Source organism: Caretta caretta, chromosome 1 (genome assembly GCF_965140235.1).
Source record: "Caretta caretta isolate rCarCar2 chromosome 1, rCarCar1.hap1, whole genome shotgun sequence".
Lineage (NCBI taxonomy): Eukaryota > Metazoa > Chordata > Testudines > Cheloniidae > Caretta > Caretta caretta.
The window spans coordinates 286,673,421-286,693,857 of record NC_134206.1 but is presented as its reverse complement, the minus strand read 5'-3'; the positions used below and the strand labels follow the sequence as shown (position 1 = coordinate 286,693,857).

Below are 20,437 nucleotides of genomic sequence, written 5' to 3'. Positions count from 1 at the left end.
GATGAGATTTGTCTTGCATTTTGTGGGCCCCCCTGTCGTTGGGGGCCCTGTGCCACTACACAGTTTGTTTCATTGTAAATCCGTTCCTGGGTATATGTAGATGCTAATAGTGGAAGCCAAACTGTAATTGTCACAATTTTGTCTTTAAAGATGCTACAACTCATGCAAATGGAGAAAGCAAGTGGTCATTCCAGTTCAGTTTGACAGATCTGAAGTCAATCAAACAAAACAAAGAAGGCATGGGATGGTCTTATTTGGTATTCTGTCTAAAGGATGATGTCATCCTCCCAGCTCTTCACTTCCATCATGGTGATAGCAGATTATTGATTGTGTCCCTTGAAAAATATGTGGTGTTGTGTGAGTAAGTATCAAAAAGTTCTTAATTATGTTAATATATCATATAAATAACGGCAATAATTGTAAATTCTAGTAATACATTTGCAAGTATGAAAGTAGGTTCTGAAAATTTAACACTGACAAGTTAATAAAATCCCTTCCCTTTAATCTTATTTCTCACTACTTTAATAATTTATCTCATTTCTAACAATTGATTTAAGCATGTTTTCATTTCAAATGTTTTGATATATTTAAACAAGCTTCATCAATCTATTGAAAATCAAACAACCTTTGCAAAATGTTATAATGGTTTATGATATTAGCACCCTCTAGTGGGTACAGAATGGGAATAAGGAGACTTGTGTTCTGTTGCTCACTTCACTGTTGTCAGACTTTGTGACTGTGAGTTTATCCTTTCTTCCAGTTCCCTCATCTAAATATAGGGGTGATAATAGTCAACCGGTGTAAATCACTTTAGATCGTCAGCTTTCTTCTCCAGACCTGAAAATCTCTGTGAAGCTCAAAAGCTTGTCCCTTCCACCAACATAAGTTGGTACAAAAAAAAATGTTATCTCACCCACTTTGTGTGTCTCACATATAAGCAAAATAATTATTATTGATGATGATAATTTCTATTGTAGGTGACATTGTCAGGATAAATGAGTCTAGAAGTTAAACTTTGTTTAAGAAAAAAAAAAGTAACACCCTGTCATCCAAATCTATATATAAATGTTTCCTCCAAAGTGGTCTTCAGAATTCCATTTATTCCTGTTTTGATTTTAACAACTTCACATTCTCTTCTTAAGGATTTGAAGGAAAAAAAAAAAACTGGCCAAGAAAACTGACCATGGATCCTTCCAGTTTCTGATAAAGTTGCTCCTGCTGACCCAGAAATGAAGGACTAAATACAAATCTTGAACACTGATACCCTCCTGAGATGATATTACATCACTATTAGACTAGCTTTATGTACAGTATCAGAGGGGCTGGTTTTCTCACTGGGGTTCTGCCTTGCAGGAACTTCTGTTGTGTTGGCCTCTGGCTAGTAGAATTTGTTTTCTGATCAGGTGCATATCTTATGTTTCATAATACCTCCCACTGTATTGAGCTCCAGAAGTTGTTGTTTGGTATCTTTTTTTAATTATTTGTATTGCGGTAGCCCATAGGAGCCCCAGTCATGGACCAGGACCCCATTGTTCTAGGCACTGTACAGTGTAAAGACTATGTCCCCAAAGAGCTTAGACTCTAAATTTGACACATCAACTGTCTAACCATTATCAAGTATTTTGTAGGCATCATGGCAAAGAATGGATTAGAAGGGTGATAATGAGATGGCTTTGAAGATTTTTTTTTTTTAATGGGGAGCTCTTCCTCCAATGCGAGAAGGGCAGTATGGGAGAAAACATGAAGGTGGTTGGAAAATAAAGCAAGTGGGTGATGAAGGGTGGCAACAAAGGCAGAACAGAGGGGCGAGTCAGCATCCCAATAGTGTCTGAGATATGACAGATAGGGTGGGTATAGGTTGTGAAGAATCTTGAAAATGAGGACAAGTAGTTGGTTCTTGTGATGAAAGACAGTAGATGTGGTCAAAGCTATGAGCCAGGAAAATGATCTTTACAGCAGTATTTTGATCTTTTTCCACTTCTCTATCTCTGCTCTGTTTATGTTCTACTACCCTTGCCCTCCATGGGTACAGAGATTTGGTGGTAGAAATCTTCCATTCCAGTCTGTGGAGGGGCTAGGTGGGTGTGGGGTGAACCCCCCTCTTTGGGGAGGCTAGCCCCCTGACCTCACCCCTTCTGCCTGAGCCCGTGCCCCTACCCTGCCTGCCAGAGCCCCAAGGCGCCCCGCGGCCGGAGCAGCCTTGGCCGAATCGTCTGAGCTGCCCGCCCGAGCTGGCGCAGACCACTGGCCTGACCCCGGAGCTGGCCCAGGCCACTGGCCTGCCAAGCCCCAGGCTCCAGGCCACTGGCCTGAGCTGAGGGCCCACCGGAGGGGGAGCAAGGACAGGGCCTCGGGGCAGATCTAGGGTTGCCAACTCTCCCGGTTTCACTGGGAGTCTCCTGGAATCAGGCCCTATCTCCTGGAGGGTACTGAAGCCAAACTAGGAGATTTTCTGTACTGATCTGTGAGGTATAAGGAAAGAAATGCACACTTTTAGTTGAGGCTTCCATTTGACCCAACAATTTTTCTTAGTACAAATCTGATGGTTTTACATTAGGCCACAACATACCACCTTGTCAAAAAAGGAAATAGTGATTATGAAATTTTGTAATAAATATTTTGACCAGTTCACTGTGTGACAAGCTTCACAGGGTTAACATAGTTACTATAGACAGTCATAATAGTCATTATAGACTATAATTTCCAGCTGAAAAATATCCTTTCGATATGCAACTCCCCTCTAATTTGAAAAGCTGTCTAGTGCTTTGTATTTTCTTACAGATCTATCTAGTGTTTAAAATATGTTTTGGGGATTAGAGCGAGTGCTTCATGTTCACGTACTTTGTGACTCGGAAGCATGTTAGCTATATTTGTGAGTTAATTCTCTCTCTTTTTTTTTTAAACAATATTCCAGTTGTTTTCTAGAAATAACATTAAGGTAGCAACACATTCAATTTATTTTTCTTGTTACATTAGAAAAGTAATTTAAGGCAACTAGCAAGATAAATTATGAATCTGTAAATACAGTAATTGTAATACTTTAGTATTACACTTTAATATCACTTTAGTTTGTTAGCACAAAAGTTTAATGCTTTTTTCTTTTTTGTAGCTAAGTATAAATCTGATGCATTTGAAGAATAAGCCAAGAATAATTTATCCTTATCTCCACCTATCCCATTTGGCCCATATTTTATTCTGTACTACTTCTTTTCCAGCGTGATCTGTTGTTGCATTAGTGTAGCCCAAAGATGAATGTATGGTCTCTTATTTTCTTGACAACTCTCCTTTGAAGTGGCACTCTTTCGACAGTAAAGTCGATACCTTCTCACAACATGCATTCAGTACTATTTGTAAGACGTTAAGTGTGCTCTGAACCAAAACAAACATCCTTCTTTGTTTGTCTATAAACATGATAATAGCAGTATCACAAAAAGAAATAAGGCAGGATTATTAGACCTTGTTTAAAAGGTTTGCTGGTATAGCTACATATACGTTAATGCTTTTGCCTGAATAATTATGTCAGCAAAAAATCATACCCCCTAAGTAACTTATCTATACTAGCAAAACTTTTAAGTGCAAACCAGGTCCAAATATATAACTGCTGTTTAAAGTATACTTCTACCAAAGACTGGATTGTCAGTTTGTGGTCCAGTCCTTAGTAAAGGGCTGCTCCTGGAGCAGCCTGGGAGAGAGATTGTGATTTAGGAAGTCAGTTTCCCTCCAGATTTCCCTAGACCATTGGGAGGAGTTTACACTTCATGATGCGCTGGTGTATTATGCTGCCAGGCCCTTTCGAGGGGTGCCGTGATGACTCCCTTCCTTCTTGCCCACCTGTCTGGGAGGGGAAACCTAACAGTTCTGCAAAGCCCAGTTCCCTTTTCACACAGGAAGCAGTGGTACAAGGGAGCAATAGGGTGTCCCCATGTCCACCCCTGCCTCTACTCCCTTGAGCTGGTATGCAGCACAGGCTGCAACCTGGCCCCAAAGTAGCATGTGATTAGGAGCATGTGAACTACCATACTAGATCAGACTAATGGTCTTCCTAGTATGGTGTCTTCTTTCTGGTAGCGTCCACTAGCACTGGTGGTGAAACACTCTGAAACATTTTTTCATTGGAATTTGGCTATTGGTTGAGATCTAAACATTTCACAGAGACAGTTTAATTTTGACAAAGTTCTGACAGAACCCAGGCAGGATTCCATTGGAAATCTGTCTGGTTTCCTCCAGCTATCTCCCCCTGGTTTCAAGTGTCCCCAGCTCTGGTACAGTCTATCAAGAGGGTCTGGGTCATTGAGAGTTCTGAAATTTGTTTAGTTTTCATTGCAAATTGGAATGAAACCAAATTTTGAAATCCTCTGCTAAACATAATCAGCTTTCTCTATCCAGATCTAGTATCCAGTACCAAATGCTTCAGAAGGAGGAGTAAAATTCCCAAAAAGAATAATTAATACAGTTTAGGGAGAAGTCTTTTCTACTTGTTTGTTCTGATTTATCTTCAGTGTGCCCATTCTTTAAAATTTTTAGCAACTTGTCTTGGTCAGGACTTGTGCATCCTATGATAACGGAACTTTTATTTTTGATGTGATCTAAATTAGCTGCTAACTCTCAAGAAAGAGATTAGAAGTCATTGTGGATTGTTCTCTGAAAACATCTGCTCAATGTGCAGAAGCAATCAAAAAAGTTAACGATATTTGGAACCATTAGGGAAAGAATAGATAAGACAGAAAATATCATCATGCCACTATATAAATCCATGGTACACCCACTCCTTGAATACTGCATGCAGTTCCGGTCGCCCCATATCAAAAAAAGATGCATTAGAAATGGAAAAGGTACAGAGAAGGGCAACAAAAATTATCAGGAGCGTGGAACAGCTTCCATATGCAGCGAGATTAAAACGATTGGGGCTTTTCAGCTTGGTAAAGAGATGACTAAGGGGGGATATGATAGAGGTCTATAAAATCGTGAATAGTTTGGAGAAAATGAATAAGGAAGTATTATTTACTCCTTCACATAACACAAGAACAAGGGGTCAGTCAATGAAATTAATAGGCGGCTGGTATAAAACAAACAAAAGAAAGTACTACTTCACACAGTGCACTGTCAACCCGTGGAACTCATTGTCAGGTGATGATGTGAAGGCCAAAACTATAGCGGGGTTCAAAAAAGAATTAGATAAGTTAATGGAGGCTTGGTCCATCAATGCCTGTTAGTCAAGATGGTCAGGGATGCAACCCCATGCTTTGGCCTCTGACTGCAGGAAGCTGGGAGTGGGTGACAGGGGATGGATCACTCAATAAATTGCCCTGTTCTGTTCATTCCCTCTGAAGCACCTGGCATTTCCTGCTGTCAGAAGATAGGAGACTGGGCTAGATGGACCATTGGTCTGATCCAGCATGGCCGTTCTTACATTACATTTTTATTGTTGCATCATTATAGATGTTTCCTTGTTCTGCCCATCATTTGCTCTTCAGCTTGTTACTGTGCATAGTACGTTGATATAAAAAGTGCTTTCTAATGTTTTTTTTGACTAATAATGATTTTTACTTTAATATGGTGAGAAGTAGGGTGCCTTGAGTGCTTGAGAGTTATGCATGGTTGTGGTAGCTAACAAAAATCGAGGTTGTTAGTGTGGTCCTAGCTCCATGCAGATCTATAATCAAGTGTCATTGACTTATCTGCTTTTAAAAATCTTAATTTTAATAAATGTGTGTTTTTGAAATTCTTCAGTCTTCTTCTCCCCTCCTCAACTTGGAATAATGTTTTCTTATTCTGTACCCCACATCTTCCCTCTCTTCTAAACCCACTTCTTTCTATAGTTTCTCCAACAAATATTTGAACTTCTGTGTCTGCTTAATATGATCAACATAAAGAAAAATAAGAGATCATATGTTCCTTGTGAAAACAACCAACTTCAGACCTTATTATGTGTAAATCTCCTTCCCTCCTCTTGCTAGTATCATCTCTCCTTGCTTTATTTCCTGACATGTATAACCTCAGTTACAATATTTTCTGGGAAAAGGCACTATTTTTATTATCTCTGTGATGTGTCATAGTATATAAAAATGTTACATAATCAGTTATTTAATGTTTTGCTTTCTTGCTGTTTCCATTATTCATACATACTGTACCCTTGATATTCATATAGGGATAGCATAACTGCTTTGTAAAACAATATAATAATAGGGCAGGCTGGCATTCCCCCCTCCTCCTGAACTTTGATAACCTTTTTGCCTTCCATCTAATAATATTCTGTTATGAAAGTATTCAGTCACTGCTCAAGTCAGTATGTCTGAAGTGGCTGAGATGGAACAAATATATTTATTGGATTTATCACTTTGAACAGTCTGTGCTATTTAGTTTGGCTTTGTATCTCTGTTTTTATTGAATACAATCCTGTTCTGATGCCACATTGTCAAAGCTGGAATTCTGTGAATAACTGCTTTTGTGAATGTGCGTAGCTCCGCATTTTGTTTTGAACAAGTATCTGTCCAGAGAGAGAATGTTTAATTTAAAATGGAAATTTCTTACAAGGGTTTTCATCCTCCTGGCTTGACAAATCATAGTACTTGACTCAACCTTTGTCCCCTCTGCTGCTTTTAGCAAAACCCAGTTGAGGTTTATTAACTGCCATTGCCAGAGACCTATGACTGTGGTCTGGCAGACTTGAAATGAGATCTCTTGTTGAATTTCATATCCTCCTGCATTAACATTGTATCCTGTCATGTTGGAACTGAAAAGAGATAACCGTTATTAAAGTTCTTATCTTAGGCTTTAATAGCCAAGTATGTGTTCTATGTAGCAATGAAATAAAATAATTTTTGTTTCAAAGACTAGAAATAGTGAATTTAACCAATTGATTTCCCGAATAGTGAGCCTCAGGTGAAGGGCAGTGGAGGGTGGGGTTTGTCATAATTTTTTAGATGCTTCTCTGAAATACTAGATTGCTCAAGTACATTGAAAGCAGCCATCTGATGATCAGGTTTCAGAGTGGATTTAGCATTTGGATTCCAAACTAGAATACTTTTTTTGCAGGGCTGTAATATGACAGTTCTGTTTCAGAATATAATGAGTATAACAAAATTAATGCACCTTGTAAATGGCAATCCGACTCTGACAATTAAATAGATTGAGAACTATGTATAAAAATGAAGAAATTTCATATTGTAAATATTTTTGTAAGTGTATTGTGTAAAGGGACTAAGAATGATTTTATGTTCAGCATCAGCTTTTCTCACACACAGCACCAATTGTAACTTACAAAACCTAAAATTTTAAAAACATTTGTAGAAAAACTGGCATCTTGTGATACAAACTGTATTTTATTACAGATCTCCACAGGATAAAAGAATTCTTCTTGTCAACTGTCAGAACAAGAGTCTTTCACAGTCTTTTGAAAATCTCCTTGATGAACCAACATATGGTCTAATACAGGTATGTACTATGTATAAAACCTACTACTCCTCAGTATTCCTTTCAGATTTTAAAAGGAAGTCATCTAAAAATACCTCTGCCCTTCCGCTGCCAAAAAGCTTCCCAAACAATTAAGCAAGCTTTCTGTAGAAAGTGAAGAACTTATGTTCTACCTGTATACTATAACTACGTGTTCATGAAATTTCATTATTTTTCATATGATCAGCTATTCCTTAAGGTCCAAGTGTTGCTCCTCCATGTTGTACAGATTTTATTTCAATAGGCAAAACCTTGTTTCCTTCAGCTTTGCCTACGGCCTTATACATAAAGATATAAGTATTTTAGATTATTCAAATATACTCCATAACTTTTTTTCATAGGGTGGGTGGGGGAAGAAACACAAGGCAAGTCTTGCCCAAATGTTAGGTAATTATTCAAGGAAAGAATATTTTCACCAATAATGTTCTTTCACCTAATATATGTGCTGTTCAGTGCACAATATTGCACAGATGGAAACTATTCTGTTTTATAACTGCCAATTACTGGGTGAAATCCTGGCCTCACTGAAGGCTGTAGCAAAATTCCCATTGACTTCTTTGGGGCCAGGATCTCATCCCATTGATTTGATTTACAAAGGAAGTAATATTGACTAAATTGTATTAGTTTTCAGATTTAGTGATCAAAGAGAGTTTTTCTGTAAGATTTCTAGCAGGATGCTTCTTGCTTCAAGATGTATTTTCTCTGTGAAGGTAGAGCAACTAGACAGAAGAAAGACATTTTGGGCCATTCACCATTGGAAAGTAAGCACTGGACATGACTTATTATTCTGATATAAGTAGGCTAGATTTAGCTAGCACATCACTGGCCAATCTCTGAAATTAAATCATTAGTGTTATACTACTACCTGTTGTGATTTCTCATTTTAGACTTTTTTAGCACATTAAAATTATGCTATGCAAAATTGCTATTCTAAAACCTTTAACTTTCAGAATAATTTTGGTTATAATTTATATTTTTGTTAGGGTAGTTGTGTGAAATATGAGGCTGTTACTGTTAACTTGTTTTCCTCTCCTACTGTTACATAGAAATTGAAGAAGGATCCATATACAGCAACTATGGGAGGATTTTCCAAAGTGACAAACTATATTTTTGATAGTTTGCGAGGAATTGACTCTTCAACTCAACAGCGACCACCATCTGAAATGGCAGACTTTCTCAGTGATGCTATTCCAGGGCTAAAGATAAATCAACAGGAGGAACCAGGATTTGAAGTTATTACACGAGTGAGTGTGTAGATAGCATAGTAGCATAATACAGACATAAAGCACATTTCTTACATCCTGAATATCTTCACCGCTACAATCACTGAATTTAGAATTGTTGAAGCATGTTGTGTGTGTTCTTGAGGCTTTGGTTTATGTCTTGTCTAGAAAGTAGAGGTCTGCTCAGGCCTAACTTTTTAGGCTGAATCCAAGCCCGCCTGACTTAATCTGAGCCTGAGAGGGTCAGCAAATTTTACAGCCCAACCAGACCTTGACCCTTCTCCTTGAACCTGAGCTAGCACCTCCTACCCATGAGGTCCGCTCTCCTCTTGCCTGTGGGGTTGGCATGGCAGCAGCTGCATGCTCTGCTACTGTTGAATGCCGGCCTCTGCTGCGCAAAGTGTGCGCTGCGAAGTGAAAAGCACGACGCCGCAAGGTGGTAGTGGATGACGAGAGCAGGGCACGCAGTCACTGCTGTGCCAACCCCACAGGCTGGAGGAGGAGAGCCCAAGGGGGTCCAGTTGTTTTTCCACACGATCCGGACCATGCACTTGTAGTTGCGTCCCATCTTGTTGCAGGGCACTACTATAAACCATGACATAGCATAAGATCAATACTAATAGCTTGAGAATGTATATCAAAATGCTTCCTTTCATGCATTCAGAGAAAAATAGCGTTGTTGCTTATTAGCATCCAATTTATCTCCCATTGACGCCAGTGGAAGCTCAGGTTGCTCATCTTACAAGACCATCCCCATAGAAACTGGTTCAGTTCATGTTTGGCTTATTTCCTGTGTTTGGTTTTAGATCTATATTATATACTTATACCTTCAATCTCTCTTAATATATATGTGCAATTAACCTTATTTCTGTATGGTTAATTTAAACAGTTTAGACTATCCATTTATACTTACACAGGTCTAATTGTATTAAAACAAAATACTAAATGGAATGATCAGTTGTATTGTAAAGACTGGGGGATAGCAAGTAATTCCATGCACTTGTAATTCTACCATGAATCACTTATTGTGAACTCTGTGGATATAAATTTTTTACAGTTATATAAATAAAACATAATTATTTTATAAAGTGATTCATGGCCGTGAAATTATTTAAACAGCCCAATGCTTTGAGGTGGCATTAAATATATCAGAAGCAGTTTTTATAAAACTTTTTAAAAACTCAAATTGTTCAGGTTTTCTCAATAGCTGAAAATGAAAATTGTCAGCAAGTTCAACTGTAGATCTGTAGAACTGTAATCTGTAGATTCCTTGGATTTACTACCCAGCAGTTGTTCAGTTAACCATGGATATTACAGAAAGTATATGATTTATTTGAGATAATGTTGACCTGTGTGCTTTGATATGCTAAACTTGTGTGGCTTTTAAGCAGTTAAAACCCACTTGAGCTGAAGTAGGCTTTGTTGCTGCCATGAGCAAAATATTTCGAGCAGCAGGGCTAAAATAGAAACTATGTCTGAAGCCTGAGCCCTACTCAGTGCTCACATATTTGGGTTGAGGACTGAGGGGAAAGTAATTTCCTGGCCATGGAGCTTTGCTGCACTTTCAAAACTACCCTCTCTCCGGAGTTGAGGGGAGAATGGCCAGTGTGTACACACAGCAAATGATCTGCTAGTCTAACCCCCAAATCCCTACTATGCTATGATGTGCAAGAACCCCCTTTGGAATTGTGGCATGCTCCTCAAATCTGTCCATTTCCCCCTTCCCTTTTAACTCCCTATACACAGTGCATCTGCTGTGGCCATAGCCCCAAGTGAATATGGAGGAGAGAGCTGGATTTAATACTATCATTTGGGTTTTTTTAAAAGAAAATTAATGGATCAGTGTAATGGCATTCATGTAACATAGGGTTTTTTAATATTTTAGATTGATCTAGGTAAACGACCTGACGTTATCAGAAGAGAGCCAGTGTCTGCTGAAGAATGGACTAAGAACATGGATTCAGAAGGAAGAATCTTAGATGCTGACTTCATAAAGCAAATGATATTCAAAGGGGTAATTTATGTTCATTAATGAAGCTGTTGCTAGGAACTGAGTCAACCAACCCCGTACGGTCAAATTTTAGTTCTCTTTCCACTTCCCTGCAAACTCTGCTACTGAGCTGATTTCATCATGCTTGCAATTTCCAGAAGGCTTTGAACTTGTCAGTGTTGTTGGACAGATTAAACAAAGTCTGTTGAGGTGTTCAAACAATGTTAAGGCAAGTCTGCAGCAACACAAAGAAATGCAGTCCCAAGACACAGAGGACTTTTATTAGCTGGTAAGAGAATTTGGAAGTAAAAAGGCGGAGATAGGTGACTGGACCTTGGCCAATACAATAGAAGATGCAAAACTACTTAGGGAGGGAAAGTGTTCTAACTACGGCCATGTCTATGCGACAGACTTTGGTTGACGCAAGTTATACCAGTGTAAAAGCCTTTGTGGTTAATACATCACTTGTGAGTTCGTATTTGGCTGCTTGCATTGCATTGACCGCTCTCCAGGAGTGCTTGTGTTGATGCAAAGTGTGGTACATCATGGGTAGATACTACAGTATGCCACACACTACCCTGTGGTGCAGTGCCTCTTGCAGAATTTTTGCAGTGCATTATAGAGCACACACAAGTTGTGCGTAGGGGGGAGCTGTGAATAAAGGGTCAAGATTCCATCATGCAACTTTTCCCATCCCATAATGTGGTCCCCATCCCACAATTTATGCCTTTTCTAAAAATCCCACAAACCCGCATGGCACTTTTTGCTGTCAACCATCTCTGACAGAAGCGTGGAGCCCGTAGAACTCTGCGCTATTGTCATTAACCTTGCAAACACAGAATGAACAATATTCTGGTATTTTCAGAGCTGCAGGAAGTTCTGCAACAACAGAGGACATGTTGATTTCTTTGAGGACAGATGACTGTGGAACATAGTGAAAAACAATTCAAGGTTGTTGGTGGCATTAATGGAGTAGCTGCAGATGATGGAGCTTTTGGGCCTGGGAAACAGGCACCAGCTAGTGGGAACACATTGTAGTGCAGGTTTGGGACAATGAGCAGTGGCTGCAGAACTTTCAGATGTGAAACGCTACATTCCTGGATCTGTATACAGCGCTCACCCAAGCCCTTCAGCGCAGACACCAGAATGAGAGCTGCACTGACAGTTGAGAAGCAAGTGGTGATTGCACTCTGGGAAGTTTGCAGTGCTGTATTGCTACCGGTCAGTGGGAGATCTTTTCGGAGTTGGAAAATCCATAATGGCAGCCACTGTCATGCAAGCGTTTAGAGCTGTTAATTGTATCCTGCAATGCAGGACTGTGACTCTAGGCCGTGTGCAGGATATTGTGGCTAGATTTGCAGCTATTGGGTTCCTGATCTGCAGTGGAGCGATAGATGGCATGCACGTTCCTATTTTGGCCCCAGCCCTGTTACTCTGAAAAATAGGTTTGCGGGCACCCCTAGAATAATCTTCCTATCATTCCCTTAATCTGTCCTTCCCTAGGTATGGGTCTCCAGGGTAGTCAAGGAAACACTTTTGAGGCTACGGATATAGCCTTCTGATTAAAATGATTGACACAGGCAGTGTTCTTTCCAACACAAAGTATCTTTTTATTACTATAACTAATAATCCCTAATACAGTGTAATCTAAAAGCATGGATTAAACACAAATCACTTGTTGCAAATTAAAGAGAACTCAAACTGCAGTACAGTTTGAATGACGTTAAGTGGGTGTGCTCTGTTACAGATGACCAGTCTGTACAGGGTGCTGACAGCAGTTCTTAAATTGAACTTCCAATTTTACATAGGTAAATTGGAGTGAACACAACATTTTATGCACCTTTATCAACACACACACACACACACGCTAATCCCACACTATACTATAATGAGATTTAGCAAACGCTCTAAAATCCGTTGATGTCACTCTTTGATTGCTGTTGCCAACTCCCATTAGTTATCAGCGTGGCATGTGTTCTCTCTCTTCTTAGCTCCGCTCTTCATTTCTTTCAGCTACACTGCTGACCTCCCTCAGCAGTTGCTCTGCTCTGCTCTCAACTGTTTTAACTGCTCACCTTTTTAAACCTTTCTATTCTGACAGCATGCTCACTGTTCAACATTACCTCATTCTTGGATGTATGCTAACATTCTGCACATGCTCACTGCTGTTATTTACTGCACAGTTAAGACCTTGCCCTACTTGACTTTTTGCCAAGTCACCATCTTACATACTCTTGGCTTTCTGCCAATGACCTTTTCCCCATTTTTTGCGCTGGGTATACTCAGCCTAGAAACACTTTGTGGTTAGACCTCATTTTACTTGCAGTGGTCACGTGACCCACAACACTCAGTGGTGAAGTGACTCCTGCTTATTCAAGTGGAAAGCTAGGGTTAGAAAATGGAGATTAGAAATATAAAATGGAGTCTGGGGAGTTTCTCCGGTACCAGCCAACAGAAAGGGCTACTTCTGTATGGTTATGCAAGTGTTGGTGGATCAATGGGGATTCTTCATGGATATCAATGTGGACTGGTCAGGGATGCATGATACTCACATCTCTAAGAATGCAGGACTGTTCAGGAAGCTGCGAGCGGGGATATTTTTTCCCAACCAGTAGATTGCCATTGGTGATGTTGAAATGCCAATAGTGATCCTGGGAGACCCAGCATACCCCTTGCTTCTCTGGCTCATGAAGCTGTGTGCTGGTCACCTTGACAGCTCCAAGGAAAGTTTCACCTACTGGCTCAGCAGGTGCAGAATGACAGTTGAATGTGCTTTCAGTAGACTGAAGGGATGCCGGCGGTGTTTACTCGCTAGTTTAGATTTCAGTGAGAAAAATATCCTAATGGTTATATCTGCCTGTTGTGCCCTGCCTAATATCTGTGAGGCAAAGGGGCAAAAGCTGCTGCAGCAGGAGTGGAGGGCAAAGGTGGAGAGGCTGTCTACTGACTTTGAACAGCAAGACGAAAGATAAATAGAAGAACTCAGCTTGACGCTATGTGGCTGATAGGAGAACTTGAAAGAGCACTTTAATAGTCAGCCACGGTAGTGTGTTCAGCTGGACTATGCTCTACTTGGCCCTGAAGTTTTGAGGGTTACTAGGAATTGCATAGCACTTGGTGTACATTTATGAATCACATCTTTAAATGAACCAGTGAACTTTGTGCTGTCTATTTTACATTTATAATTATTACACGACTTTTTCACTGAACCTGTGAGTTCTGTGGTCCTGATCTGTTACAAGTGATGTGCCTTGAGTATTGCTAGGCATGTTATTAATAGGACTCTACCAAATCCAGGGTTCACTTTGGTCAATTTTACAGCCGCAGGGTCTTAAAATTGGTCAATTGCACAATTTCAAATGTTTACATCTGAAATTTCATGCTGTTGTAACTGGGGGGATCCTGATTCAAAAGGAGGTGGGGGGGGTCCCATAGTTGTTGTAGGGGGGTTGCAGGATTGCCATACTCATTTCTGTGCTGCCTTCAGAGCCAAGCTCTGAAGACAGCAGCTGCGGAGTTTTCTGCAGCTAGAGGAGGCTCCCGGAGGTGGAGGCTGGTCTGATTTCCCCAGTGTTGCTGGGAACGCCCCAACCAGGGGATCCTAGCTGCTAGTCGGGGCCAGTGGTGGATTAATGTATGGGCCCAGGGGCCCTGGACAATTTGAAAAATGGGTGCCCCATCCCTGGCAGGAGCCATGGGGTGGAAGCCCAGGCGGAAGAGGGGCTGGAGCTGCAGGGAGTGGCAGCCTCCAGCCCAGGTTCCTGAACCCGGACAAGAGCCACAGAGGGTGGAAGGCCCGAGTCTTTCTGGAGCCGCAGCTTTGAAGTGCCTCTTTGAAATGGGGAGTCTGACCTGCGAGGGATGGATGGTGGGGTAGGAAATGAGGCAACTGTTCGGTTGCATGAAACAATAAAATTTTATCCCGTTTCCATGGGTATGAGCACAGGGTAGTGGCAATGAGTACTGGCACTATTTTCCATAGGGAGTAATGATTTCAGCTGATAACTTCATTCTTTGGGGCAACAAAGGCACAGTGAACACAGCTGCTGCTGGTGTCCTAAAGCTGCTTGGGTCTGTATGCTGCTGACCTGTTTACTGCAACTGAGTCCTGCAGAAGTCATCATGGAGTGGCATGGGAATGTCCTATTGTGAAGGAAGAAATAAGGTTGCCATCCCTAGAAGTCTTCAAAAGAGGATTGCAGAGTTACCTCCGTGAAAGTTTCATCAAGATCTCTCAAGAGGATTCTAGGGACATCCCAATGTGCATAAACAAATTGCTCCACATGGCTCCCCTTTCCCCACCTAACCTGACAGTGGAGTAAAAAGCAGATGAGAGCTCTACCTCTGTTGTATCTCTTCTCATATGAGAAAAACAATGAAAAGTAGATAACTATGTAGTTCTACCTTGGGATTGGGCTGAGTGCCATTTTCACATTTAAACACTGTAAAGGAGAATGCATGCGCACACCTGAGATTCCTTTCCCTTCATTGAGCTCACCCGTGCCCGGCTGGTAGGACTGGTTAGATTGTGGTAGAGTCTCAAAAGGATCCTGGCTCGCAGCACAGCTGGACCCTCCTGCTACATCTCCCTCCTCTGCTTCTTCCTTGCTGTTCACGGCTGAGGCCTTGGGCTCCTTGGAGGTATCCACAGTGGTATGTGAGGTGCTTGGTGGGGTCTCCACCAAGTATGGTGTACAGCTCATTGTAAAAGTGGCAGGCCTATGGCTCAGCACTAGATCAACTGTTGGCCTTCCTGGCCTTCTGGTACGCCTGTCACAGTTGCTTCACTTTCGTGTGGCACAGCTGCTGATCCCTGTCATACCCCTTCACCTGCATCCCCTGTGCGATCATTGTGTATGTTTCTATGACTGGTCTGCAGCTGTGGCTGCACAGCCTCTTTTCCCCACAGGCCCAGGAGATCCAATACCTCCTGTCCACTCCAGGCAGGAGCAAGTGTAGAGCATGTAGCCAGCAGGTCAGTTGGGCAGTCGCATACAACGAGGGAGAGCTGCTAGGTGTGCTCTCCAAGGAGTGCAATTAGGAAAAAAGCATTTCAAAAATACATAGAGTTTTGAAGGGGGTGGCTTCCATGACCCAGGGGCAATGGAGTTCACAAATGTGACTAGAGCGGTCACTGTCGGTCACTGGGGAAGCTGCTGGAGGATCATTAACGTCAATACGGGTCTCACAGTGTCCGCGCTTGCGCTGTGGTGACCACAATATGTCATCCATGGCTCAACGTCATTCGAGGAGGTGGTATTGCTGCCTTGCCGTAATGAGGCGCTTACATTGACAGGAGATAAATGTGAGTGCAAACAAGTTGATGCAAAGCTATTTACATCAACCTAACTCTGCAGTGTAAACCAGGACTAAGAAGGTGCCTCCCAAGAAACTGTTAATGCTTTAATGAAAGTGCTATTTTCTTTAGGAAGTGAGTCCCCTTTTTTCTGAATTCGTAGTCTTCCTCTCCTATCTTGCCCTTGTTTCTTGCTCTCTGTGGTTTGTTCTGGTAGCGAAATTGTTGTGGGCTGTGCTAAAGCTGACCCTGAAGATTTTCGTTAATTTTAGCCTTGTTTTGTGGAGTCCTGTATTATATGAATTCAGCTTCAGTAGTGCAAATCTAGTAGTAAATACAAACTAAAGTTATGAAGAACAGTTATAGCAAGGACACATCTCCTAATCAGTTGTCGTGTGTGATGTTTGCTTTTTTTGTTTTCATGCTGCTCCAGGTGCCCAGTGGGCTCTCTTGCTCACTTTCGAATCTCTACAGTGTGCTAGGGAGTTCTTGCCTGTTTGAGCCAGGGACTTAGAAATGCATGACCTCTTAAAATGGAGTAATAACCTTATATCCACCATTTTTATTTTGGGCCACCACTTTCTTTCACACATACAGTCTTCCATCCATTTTTAACTATTTCTCATATGCATGAAGATGGAAAACATGCCTTGGAGGGTGGAGCAAGAATGAGGACCTCTTCCACCTGGCCTGGGTGTTTTAACTACCCTGTACCCAAAGCAGTCAGTCCAGGAGCCTGTTGCAGAGCAGGCTCATTGGCTGGCTGTTGTCACAGTGCAGCCCATGTGCGTGTTGCTTGCCCTCTCAGCATTACCCTGCAAACCCTAAACGTAGAAGGCCAGCATGTTTTAATGCCCTAAGCATCTGACAGCCTGAGAAGTGAACCCAGGTCCCAACTTGCTTCCCATCTGTTGGGTTTGGTTACACTTGACTTGGTGGCATAGCCAAGTGATACAGCAAATATTTGGCACTATTGTACCTGTTTTAACCTAGTAGAAGAGGGGAATATAGTGAGGAGTAAAGAAATACTGTTGCTATAGTGGCTAATATTTCATTATTGAACAGTGTTCAAGAAGTAGATTTGTTTTGTCCTCCCAGGCACAGTGCAGATGCTTGCCCATAGGAGATGCAGGGGCTTGTCCTATTTGAGGCAGGTAACATTCAGGCAGGAGTAGTCCTTGATATAGGAAAGAAATGTGGTAGGAAGTGCCAGATTTACTATGAAAGGTTATTGAGAAATAAACATTCTTAAGTACACACCCATATTATGAGTTGTGTGGTGGCATCATCTGCATGTTATATGCTCTTATTTATAGTTATGACACCAGGTGTATTTTATATTACAAATGGTGTACCAGACCTTGGAGTATTGGGTAATTGGGTCTAATGGAGAGCAGGTTTGGGGGTTGCAAAATAAAGTTTGGACTCGTTAGTTACAGTACAGAGTTTTAAGTCTAGAATTTCTTATCTTTTAATGCTTATACAAAGGTTCAAGAATGATGTTTCTGAGGAGGGAGAGAAGTGTAGGGTGAAATGTGACTTAATCTTCTAGTGATATTTTCTTTCACTGTTGCCAGGTTGTGCCTGATGCTTTGGTAGTTTTCACTAGCATCTATGTAATCATTTGATTTTATTCCAGTCATTTGACAAACCAATTGCATTGGTTCTTTAAATGTGTTTCTAGATAAAGGCTAATCAGATTCTCTCTGTCCAAGTCTCTGATTGTCTGCACTATGAGCTTAGGAGTGTGATTTCCCCTGTTGGTGTAGATCCTCATCAGCAGGGTCCTACCAAATTCCTGGTCCATTTTGGTCAATTTCACCATCATATTTTTAAAATAGTCAATTTCAAGGTTTCAGATGTTTTCCTCTGAAATTTCATCATGTTATAACTGTGGCGGTCCTAACCCAAAAGAGGTTTGTGGGCAGGTCGCAAAGCTGTTGTAGTGGGGTCATTGGATTGCTACCATCATTTCTGTGCTGCCTTCAGAGCTGGGCTGGGCTCTGAAGGCAGCAGCCACCTACAGATACGGAAGGTTCCGGAGGTGGGCCTGATCTCCCTCCTGAGAGCAGCCATGCAGGGGAAGAGGAAGTCCTATCCTTCCCCAGCCTGGCCGGGACTAACAGCTAGGAACCCCCAACTGGGGCACTCCCCAGCAGCATGGGGAAGATCAGACCCATCTCCAGCAACCTCCCCCAGCTTCAGGAAGCTCAGTGGTTGCTGTCTTCAGATCACAGCCTTGGAGCTTCCTGAAGCCAGGGGAGGTACCCGGAGGTGGGTCTGATCTCCCTGCAGGAGCAGCTGTGCAGAGCAAGTCTCGTTTCTCCCGAACCCTGCTGGGACTAGTAGCTGGAGCCCTGTGCATGGGAGTCCCCCGTGAGGCACCCACAGCCCTGCCAATCCCCCTTCCCTACAATAGCTAGATTTCACAGGGAAAGTCTGATTTCATGGTCCATGACGCATTTTTCACGGCCATGAAATTTGGGAGGGCCCTACTCGTCAAGCTAATACGAATATAAATAGTAGTGAGGCCACAGTAGCATGGGTAGTGGTCTTATCCAGGGTTTTCAGAACCCCCAACAGGGGCAACTAAACTATTTCACTCCAGGCGGTATAAGGAATAAATCAACAGGAACTCAGCACTTCTGTCTGATCAAGGAAAAATGCAAGTAAGCATGCTCTAAAACTGCAGTTTATTAGATTTAAGCACACACAAACATAAGCAATAGGTAAATACGTGGGATGTTCTAAACCTAACATCTGGAATGGTATTGAGTAATTAATAGCAGGTTTGCAGTGGCCAGTGGCCCACCGGGGAGAAAGGGTGTCAGGAAAAAGTCTCTCAAGATGGCTTCAGAGGACTGCTCCAAAGCACACTCTATTAGCTAATATTTTATAACTTACTTCTATAAAACAAATAGGTCATAATGACCCCTACTGTATCATCACTTTTCTAACTTTCAATAAACTTTTAATATCAGAGGTGTCTAAATTCAAGGTTTTCCAACCACCAAGGTTTTCAGACTCAGTTGTTTACGTGTCTGTCCCTTCCTCCCATTCTGATTGGCAGAAACTGCCAGCTAGATTTGACCTTGTTTCTAAAAGCCAGTGTCCAAATTAACCCTTAACTATGTGGCATCCTGTTTAATTAATTCAGGGTGGCTGAATGCACACAACATGATTGCAATTCGCTTAATCACATTCTGGGGTTTACACACCCCTCAAATCCAGGGCAACAGTGGAGGCGCATCTGAGCTGTGCTGAGTACAACCCCATCTGAAATCAGTGGGTATGTACTCAGCACAGCCCAGCTGTCTCTCTGCTGCTGCTGCCTGTGCTACCCTGGCCACACTGCTATTATACTTTTGCTATTGTGTTGAGAATGCGAGTATGTGTACACAAACTGGGGAATCACACCCCTAGCTTGTAATGTAGACGTCGCCTGTGAAACCTAATAAGGTGAGGTGGTAGGTACTGTAAAGCTGTATGGGAGGATACTCTTTGCCTTCAGCTAATCTGAAAAGTCATCTTAACCTTTGTTTTCAATTATTACTTTCAGCCGTGTCTGCTTACTGTGGCATTGTTTCATCGCTAGAGCTAGAATCTTACATTCTTTGATTCTTATTTATTGCATATGCATATTTTCCCTTAGGGACTCTGCCATGCTTTGAGAAAAGAAGTATGGAAATTCCTTTTGGGTTATTTTCCTTGGCACAGTACCAGAGAGGAAAGAACTAATTTGCAAAAAAGAAAAACGTGAGTACAGACATACTTTTGTACTACGAAGTAGGTTTAAATAGTTTCAGAATTTTTTCAAGCATATGCTTATTGTAGTTATGTGGAAGTCTTTCTAAGTCTAACTGTTTAATGTTATTGAATGCAGTTATCCATGGCTTACTCCTGTTTGCGCTGTTCTTTTATTTTTTGAGAGATTGTGACATTCAAATTGTGAAAAGTGAAATGGCTTAGCAAGTTGCATTTAGTTTAAAAATGACCTTTCTTTTTCTTTAGAGATGAATATTTCAGGATGAAACTTCAGTGGAAATCAGTCAGTGATGAGCAAGAAAAACGAAATTCAAGATTAAGAGACTATAAGAGTCTTATAGGTAATTTTCCTTTTGTAGGTTTAGGGTGCAACATATGGATTAGATTAATGGCGAGATTTAAAAAAAAAAGAGAAGTGACGCTCTTGAGATTTAGAATACTAGAGCCATTGGTCAGTGTATCTTGTGGCCAGAGAATTTGCTGCATAATCAAGCTCCAAAATCTCAGCTTTCACTTAACTTTCTTAAAAAGCTTCTTGGAGTGGATGGGTATGTCCTCAATTAATTAGAGACCTCCCCAGTGAAGAAGGGCACTGGCTTGCTTTAAAGGAGTACCATCCAGTCTTCAGTGGCTCTGAAATTATGAAAGCAATATTGAGTACAGTTTGTCATTTTTATCTCATTTTAAGATAAAAATGAGAGCCAGCATAAT

General features: G+C 41.4%; 1 protein-coding gene across 3 annotated transcripts in view; it reads left to right on the top strand.

Moving 5' to 3' along the window:
* The window catches only part of TBC1D15 (TBC1 domain family member 15), a 91,461-nt gene that overhangs the window by 31,116 nt on the left and 39,908 nt on the right, over positions 1-20,437 (top strand). For 2 of the 3 annotated variants that reach the window (XM_048835760.2, XM_048835755.2), the window contains exons 5-11: positions 151-361; positions 7,332-7,434; positions 8,163-8,213; positions 8,499-8,696; positions 10,561-10,689; positions 19,614-19,717; positions 19,973-20,067. In XM_048835760.2, the coding sequence (XP_048691717.1) occupies positions 151-361; positions 7,332-7,434; positions 8,163-8,213; positions 8,499-8,696; positions 10,561-10,689; positions 19,614-19,717; positions 19,973-20,067 (891 nt within the window). The remainder of the gene's footprint in view (positions 1-150; positions 362-7,331; positions 7,435-8,162; positions 8,214-8,498; positions 8,697-10,560; positions 10,690-19,613; positions 19,718-19,972; positions 20,068-20,437) is intronic. The other variant, XM_048835756.2, reaches the window with a different exon arrangement.